The sequence below is a fragment of the Oryzias melastigma genome, linkage group LG7, assembly GCF_002922805.2.
Source record: "Oryzias melastigma strain HK-1 linkage group LG7, ASM292280v2, whole genome shotgun sequence".
NCBI classification, from domain to species: Eukaryota; Metazoa; Chordata; class Actinopteri; order Beloniformes; family Adrianichthyidae; genus Oryzias; species Oryzias melastigma.
The window spans coordinates 17,994,292-18,002,868 of NC_050518.1; the positions used below are offsets into that span (position 1 = coordinate 17,994,292).

The following is an 8,577-nucleotide window of genomic DNA, read 5'->3' on the forward strand; positions in this document are numbered from 1 at the left end:
TGACCCATAATACAATGTATTGTATTTGCAGGTGAAAAAGGGATCAACAGATCAGGCCAACTTCTCCAGCAAGCTTGCTTTTATGCAGGCAAGCGACATGTGTGATCCCGAGAGCCTCAAACACAAATCCATGGTAAGACAAACTTGTATATACTTTATGTTTAATATTTGTAAACAATAACTTAATTTAAAAAACATTTGTGAGTTTATCTGGGGCTTAATTATTCTTTATTCATACTTTAATGTCTTTTGACATTTCAGCCTTGTGTTGGAAAGATATTCAGCACCCTAAAGAGTTACAGCTCTGCAGTGAAGAGGATTTCTGGATTTCAAAGCTGCATGAAGTCAACTGAGAAAGTGGAGATGGCTCTGCAGAAACTGTCCATAGACATGAGACAGTGTGTGGAGTCGCTTGGAGGACTGAACCACAATCTGGTAAGTTAAGTTCTTTGTGCCTATTTGGGGTTTGAAGATGGATGTTTACAGCAGCTAATCCCAACCGTGTTTCTACAGAACTCAATCATCAGTGAAGGAGACACTGAGCCCATTGAGCACTGGAAGGAGCCTCTTCTGTGCAGCTACACTTTGGACAGACTCTTCTCCTTCTCCATTTTCACTGCTCGAGTTTTTGCTGCCGGAGATCCAGCTCACCATACAACCAGTTCACCCCAGAAATGCATGTAGAACATCTTCTGTTCTTAGATGATGTGCTCACTGTAAGATCACACTGATCAGAAATGTAACACAGTACGTAAAGCTGACCATGAGTGGGAGTGTTTCCACTCTTCACCAAGCATTATGCATGAAAATTGTATTTCCTGTAGAACTGCTGTTTATTTATTTATTTATTTATTGAGATATTTATTGTATTTATATGGTATTTATTTGAATGAAATGGAAAATAAATGTTTTTGAATAAAAGTAACAATGTTTTCACTTTGTATAATGGCAGAAATGTAATAATTCCAAACTTTGTTGTTGATTAAGGGGAGCCTCACTGGTAAATTAGCTTTATAATTAGTTGTAATTTAAAACTAATATATTTCTAAGGTAAAATACTTTTAAAATCGTATTATACGCATTACCATAAGTAAACTTCAGGCGCACAAATCGCTATTTAAATTAAATTACGTTTCAAATCCATTCTTAACAGTTCTAAGTTCCGGTGACGCTTGCGCATGCTCTCTGAGGTGCAGAGTGAAGCAGCGTCACCGCCATATTGGATGGGTCTACTCGCGCTAGACTGGCTTCACAACCAGCTGTAGTCAACCAAGAAGTACAACAGTGCCGGTTGTTTGAACAGCCTTCAGATGCAACAACAAACGCTCTGTGCATAGTAGAATTACCGTTCACAAGTAAGTTCTAACAACAGTTTGGTTGTTAGACTAAGAGGTGCTAGACTTTTGCACCGGGGAGGAACAAGTCAACCCCATTAGTACGGGGGCGGGGTTAGAAAAAAAACAAGGAATTTCCTGGTGAGCTACTGCAACGCAGGAAGGTAAAGTTTTTTCTCAATAAAATTTTTGTTTGGGACTCTGAAAAATAGTTGGAGCTATTCTACATAAATACAATTTAACTGACGGGTCGAAGCCGCGCTAGTAGAGACGTCGCATGTCTACGATAGATTACATTTAAGTGTAGCTAATGTTAGCTTGACAACCTGTAGATGTTAGCAAGTTGGAGAACGTCGTTAAAAAACTCACTTTTTACAATAGAAATGAAAGTCATATACGAGATATTTGTGAGACAATTTTACAAGATATAATTAATATATTTCATGGAAGATAATTTTTTATTTAAACTCAAACGTTTAACAAATAAAGTTTAAGCTAATCCTATTAGCCGAGAGATGCTGGGTAGTCGCGTAAAAGGAGCCGCGTGTTTTGTGTGTACAGCGCACTTCGAGAGGGCGGAGTTATTTTTAATAATTCTGCTTTTAATCAACCGTAAATATTACAGATGTTGGATCTTTTTAATCTATGATTTGGTGTGATAACTGAAGGGTTTGATTTTTTTTAAATGAACTTTATTGATCCAGTCGTGTGAAAATTCAATTGTAACAAAAGCTCCTGAAGTCAAACATCATCAGGTACAGAGAAGACAAAAATGTGGGGAAAAAATCAAGTTGAAGGAAAAACAACATTGATTTGAATAAAGTTATACAAATCTTAAAAAAAAAATCTCTCATCACTCTTAATGGTTTGCTAAGCAGAAATATGTGGCACCATAGTCAACGCTATGTGAGCAAGGTCTTCATTAAGAATAATCCACTTTGTCAACATTCATTATAAAATCAAATTTACACTGTTAGTAACTGTTTGTTCTTCCTCCTCCAGATGAATGTTGGCGTAGCTCACAGTGAGGTGAACCCCAACACCAGGGTGATGAACAGCAGAGGAATATGGCTCACCTATCTCCTTTTGACTGTGGTGTTGCACGTCGTTCTGCTCAGCATTCCTTTCCTCACAGTGCCGCTCGTCTGGACCCTCACAAATGTCATCCACAACTTGGTCAGTCTAAAAGGCTTAAAGTTAAAAGGCTAGGGTTTATTTTATTATTTTTTCTTTTTCCAGTGAGCCCACAGTCACACCTTGCACACTTTTTTTTTTTTAATTTAATTGGAAGGAAACAACTTAAGCTGCCCTCATTATTTATGTTTATCCATTCGTTATCTATAGAAGCGCTGCTTCTTGTAAACTGGAGCTAAAAACTTTCCCTACAAGTTGGAAATTTTAGCAATATCTATTTCATAATATTAATTTACCAGAATTAGTTACACACTATCAATATAATGCATTAAGAAATTAGATTATAAAAATATGTGTTCAGAAAAAGTACATTCAGCTCATAATGTAGTAAAAAAAACTGTTGTGTGTGTGTTTTCTGGTATGCTTTGGTGTATTTTGATGATTATTCAATCATTTTTGTTTGCCTCAGGTGTAGTTGTTTGCCTAAAAAGCAGCTTCTGGGAATTCATTTCTGCTAAATCTGGCTTTCCATTATTGTGTGTTGAAGGCTCGGGTTTACTACTACAGTGGCTGAATGACTTCATGTAAAATATCTGGTTCAGAAAGTCAAGTTTGATTTCCATCTATTCAGTAAACCAGCTAGATTTGACCTAATAAGTGAACAGTATATATTTTATATGCTTTTTCATTTTTATTTTTACAGTTTTTTTTAATAGATTTTTTGTACCAGTCCAACAGTTTACATAAAGTTAAAAAGTATAAAATGGTTTACCTTAATTAGTCTTAAATCAGCAGAAATTACTGTTTAAATTTCAGCATAAATAAATATAATAACAATTATCAAATATAATTTAGAGGCACTTTCACAGCAATCATTGCAAATGCATCTGGCTTCAAACATGTCCTTGAAAATGGTTTAAAACATTCTTTACTCTTTGATTTTTTTTTCATAAAGCTGTTTTTACCAGCATTGCATACATAGTGAGAAATGAATAATAAAGAAAAAAACAGTAAAATGATTCTTCGTGGCTAAGCTGTAAGTTGATTTTGAAAACATTTTATGAATTTATCTGCAAAGACTCTTTCCTCCAGGATGGTTCCAGCACAGGAAAGTTTTTTAAGACGTCATTAGGACAGATTTTTAAATTGAAGATGTCTTCAACTTAAAAACTAAGTCAAGAGGACCCTTTTAAAAACATTTTATTTTAATATTTATGCTACCAGGTTCTATTCTTTTATTTTAGTAGAAAATGAGACAGTTCATGAGATTTGAAGCTGCAATTTACTCAAACTTGTTGAAAAATACAGTATTCTTTACCTTGGTGGGTTTTCTAAAGTATTAAATGATCACTATTTTGCGGTTTACATGATACTTATCTATCCATCCTTGATCCTCCTCACTGTTACCACAGGACATGTTTGAAATAACATTTAATTTTCACAATTTAATATAAAAACGTGGTTTAACAGCTAAAGAGGGTAAAGGTTGAACTGTCTCCATATTTTAGAATTGCTGCATTGGTTTCTTCTCTGCAGGCGATGTACCTATTCCTACACACAGTGAAGGGGACCCCCTTCGAAACTCCAGACCAGGGCAAAGCTCGGCTCCTCACACACTGGGAACAGATGGACAACGGCATCCAGTTCACTTCTTCTCGCAAATTCCTCACTATTTCACCCATTGTTCTGTAAGCACATTTCTTTTTTCCTCATGTTGAAAGGTTTTCTGCAAAATTGGCAGCGGGGGTTGCACTCTCACTAGGTGGAGCAGATTTGCATATTGTGGAGTGTGTAGATTGTTGATAGAGATGGAGTTTTCTCTACAACACAAAGAAGCAACATATTCTGCACAAGTGAGTCAGACAGTTCAGGACGGACATGGCGGGGAAGTTCCTGGAATTAAAATCTTTTTTTTTTTAGTTTTATTCACGGTTGCACTTAACCCCATCGAGCAGTTCCCAGAAGGATAAACTGAAAAATCCCCTTTGCACCTAGTCAGTGATGCAGCTAATTGTCCCAAAGGTCCTTTTTCTGCATCCGTTCATATGAATATAGTCAGGACAAAAATATCTTAGGTGTCTTACGTACTGCAAAAGAGCACTGTTTTGAAAAGAAAATAAGGTGCATCATCTTTAATGCCTCAGAGTTTCATGTGTTAGAACAAAAACATGTACTAAACAGTGGTATTTACATTCTAAAAATATCCTGCAAATTTGTTTAAAGCCTGTAAAATTCTATTTTCTCACTTTTCTCTTCTAAAAATCCCAACGTTCAAACTTTCATCGGAAATAAATCCACCATTATAGAATCAAAACAAAGATTTTATCACGATTGAGGATTTGTGTAAATATGTCAAAAGGAACGATTTCTGTACAAGAGACACAGCAGGGAGAAGATTTATTGATAAGGTCTACTCCATGCCATGTTCCGCTTCCCTTAGCTATTACATAACACAAACAGACTGAAGGAGGAGAGGGAGACATCACACCTTCTGATGTTATTGGAGATGATGCTTTGGCTCTAAGATCAGAACGGGGAAAGAGTAGGAAGCTGTGGGAGGCTCAGCTCTGTTTTAAGGAACCAAGACATGAGTAATGATGTCCAGCCAAAGTAAAAAGTTTTCTCATCCCTTTTATGTGAGAAAATGTTCAAACAGTCATACTATGTCCTATTGGTTTATCTACTATGAAATTTCCAGAGAAACCATCCATTAAGGTCGTAATAGTACAAGTTCCAATTGGTTGAGTCACCTTTGTGCTGTTGGCAGGACTCTGAAGGCCAGCTACTCCTTGGAAAGTTCAACAGTTCCAACCTCTCTCCGTTTGTAGATAAAGGCTCTCATTATGGTTCTCTGGCGTTCCAAAAACTTTCAAACAAGCTTTGTAGACTTTTCCACACTGATGCTTGACTTGTTTTTTCAGTGTTGCTTTTATGATCCTTTTGTGTACTTCTCTTTGGTCTCATTTCTAACCAAGCATTACAACAGATCTCTCGTCAGACCTTTGTCACTCAAATTTCCAGACTCATTTCAGTTAAACACGTTGACTGTATATGAGAACTGGACTGAGTGCCCCTTCACATTCCAGACAGGAAGTACCTGCTGGCTCCATAAGGCCAAAATCCCATTGACTTCTATAGAGAAATAAACACCTAATGCTCATTCAATTTGTCAGAATAACCATTCCTGCTCTGCTACCTTATTTTAAAATGTTCTTGATTATCCTTTTTTTAATCGTGTTTTCACTGTGAAAGTTATTCAAATTATGAACTGGCCAATTCGTTTCCTTGATAGAAATTAGTGCTGCCACAAACGATTATTTTAAAAGTCGACTAATCACCGATTATTTTTTACGATTAGTCGACTAATCGGGTCATACACAAACGACTAATCGACTATTAAATTAGTCATCGACTATTTTAATAGTCGATTAGTCGTCGATTAGTCGACTAATCGTGGCAGCCCTAATAGAAATATGTGGATTTGCAAAGAACTTTCAAAAGTCACAGATTCTCCCGAGCCCACTTTTGAGTGTGGTTCTAACAAGCTCACTCCTGATTGGTGACAGATTCCGACCATTTACTTCTTACTAAAACAACTGGCTCCAACATGTCGATTCTTTAACAGGCTTTTAACATGGTGTTCTCGCTGGAGTGTCTATCCGATACTAGTGTATATACTCACAGTTAAAAGAGGCTAATGAGGAATCACTGGGAATCTGGTGAATCTTGCTCCAGGCGTTTTCTTTCACAGCTCGATTCCAACTTATAAAAACTTGGTTTAATATATTTTTTCAGCTATGAACAAATCTCAATTATTAATTTCTACTTCATGATCATTTCTCAAAGAGTTTCATGTTTTGAAAAGCAATCTACCCATACGTCACTGCCAAATTCAAGTTCAGCTAGCTTTTGACGTGCATTCAGTGTTTGGTTCGTAGAGCCAAAAAAATGGTATGCACGTTTACATCGACTTTTCATTGGAAGTGGTTGCTTGAACGTGCGTTCTTGAGCCCTGTGATAACGTAGCGTTAGCGTCTGTATTGTGAAAAAATGCAGACAAAATTGACTTGATATGGTTGGAGCCAGAAGTAAGCTATTTTCTATGGGTGACATCAGTCACTCACTCCAGTTTTCTTATACAGTCAATGATTAAACGCATTGAACTTGATATTTAAGGAGAAGTTCACTTTCTCACATTTGCAAATCTAAGTTTGAGCTGCTTTGTCCCCTTATTTTGTGCAAAAAAAAAAAGCGTTTTTAACCATCGTGCTCTTTTAGGGGGTCCAGATGACCCCACCCTTATATGGATGTGTGATCCCTTCCATGACAAAGGTGGACAGGATTTTATGTCTGCCACAGACACCAGTGAAGATAAGAAATTGTTAAAAAAAAGTTCAGCATGCTGTCCAGATGACTTTTATTGTAAACATGCCTTTTTACACAAGGGTTAATGCTTCTTTCATACCAAGTCATTTGTTTTCTGGTGTTTCCTGCACTTTTACATCCAAACTAATGTTTAACTCCGTTGTTCACTTTCCTTACAGCTATATCCTCACAAGTTTCTACACAAAATACGATCCTACGCATTTTTTCATCAACACCTGCTCCCTTCTGAGCGTCCTCCTCCCCAAGCTCCCACAATTCCACGGAGTACGGATATTTGGCATCAACAAATACTGACAGACCCAGATTTCCACCGTCAACACTGGACTTTTAAATTTCTGTTGCCTTTTGAACTGTCTTCAGTTTGGAAGATGAGAGAGGAGTAAAAGAAGTGCACAGCTGTGCTTTTCCATGAAAATGTGTTTATTTATGTCTGACACTCCTGTTGTTGAATTCAGATGTGTGTTTGATTACTGCCAAAAGGTGAGTGTTTTGTAGCAGGTCCTTTTTGTTGCACGCATGTACACTCCTTAAATAAACTTTTTTTTTTTTTTGCTACAACATTGTTTTTTCATGTGATTATTGACCAAAAATCTGCTTCTGTTGCACCGCGCCATCCCTTTGAAGCCTTTAAGTCCAGTCAAATAACCAATTCCCTTTGTATTGAGCATTGGAAGCTGATCTCACGCAGGGTCAGCGGGGAAATCCAGACACTTTACATGAGCCTGCATGAAGAGGGGGGTGTCACAATGTTTGCTATATTCCTCAAATATCAAAGGGGTTTCCCCCCTTCCGCTTGTGATGTGTTTATGTTTGCAATAGTTCGAGGTTTCCCTGTTTGTAATGAATGTTTTAGGGAAGTAGTTTAAAAAATGCGAGCGTTCCTACTCTTCTGCCGCGTCGAGCAGGACCTGGGAAACACATGCAAATAAGTTCAGCTGTATCAGCTGTTTTAAACCTGTTGAGTCATCACCAGCAACCACCTTTTAGTGCCGTTCTTGGGTTGTTCCCACTCCAAACGCCGATGCAAACAACGGAGGCTGTAGTGGGACGGGGACAGCTGCCGGAGTGGAAATGTCATCCCGTCGAGAGATCAAAAGATAGAAGATTGTTTTTATAAAAAAAAAAAAAACTTAGTGCTGCCAGTTTAAATGCATGAACATTGAGATCAATGTGAATGCTCTGCTTCCATTTCTACTGGTATCTTCCACTTTCTTGTGACTGCAAGTGTAGATGTGTCATATATGAAGTCCGAGAATAAGCTGCTCATCCTTTAAAGATCAAACCTCAGGTTTTTGTGAATAGATAAAACAATGAATACAGCACAAATAGAAAAGGTCTTTTTTTTTTTACTATGACACTTTATAATCTCATAGTTCCAAAAGACAGGAACTCTTACTTTAAGTTTTCAAGTTAAGATTACCATGTACTAGGTTACAAAATATAATTTATGCGGCATTTCACTTCATACTATCAAAAGCAGCTCGTTCCAGTTGCAGCACGACTCTGTCAGGAGGAAATTCCATCAGTTTAAGGTCTTTTTTCCCTCTCGTTTTGTAATGTAGGGCAAATGTCACTGAAACCAAAATGTCCTTTTAAGAGTCGCAGTACTTTGCCCTCAATTTGACCCATTCTCTCTCAGTTTTTTCAAAAGCATCCCTTTGTAATAAAGTTGTCAACAAAAGAGTTTCCAACTTCCTTTTAGTAACTGTGCTGAAATCTAAAA

The 8,577-nt window shown here is 37.2% G+C and overlaps 1 protein-coding gene across 2 annotated transcripts; it reads left to right on the plus strand.

Annotated features, from left to right (window-relative positions):
* Positions 1 to 1,184: 1,184 nt before the first annotated feature.
* On the plus strand, positions 1,185 to 7,415 carry ormdl2 (ORMDL sphingolipid biosynthesis regulator 2). 2 transcript variants are annotated; one of them, XM_024292539.2, is made up of 4 exons: positions 1,185 to 1,355; positions 2,337 to 2,510; positions 4,005 to 4,156; positions 7,013 to 7,415. In XM_024292539.2, the coding sequence occupies exons 2-4, from the start codon at positions 2,337 to 2,339 to the stop codon at positions 7,146 to 7,148; spliced, it is 462 nt and encodes a 153-aa protein (XP_024148307.1). In that variant the 5' UTR covers positions 1,185 to 1,355; the 3' UTR covers positions 7,149 to 7,415. The 2 variants fall into 2 exon arrangements, with proteins under 2 accessions (XP_024148307.1, XP_024148306.1); XM_024292538.2 differs by having other exon boundaries at positions 1,186 to 1,498.
* Positions 7,416 to 8,577: the final 1,162 nt, after the last annotated feature.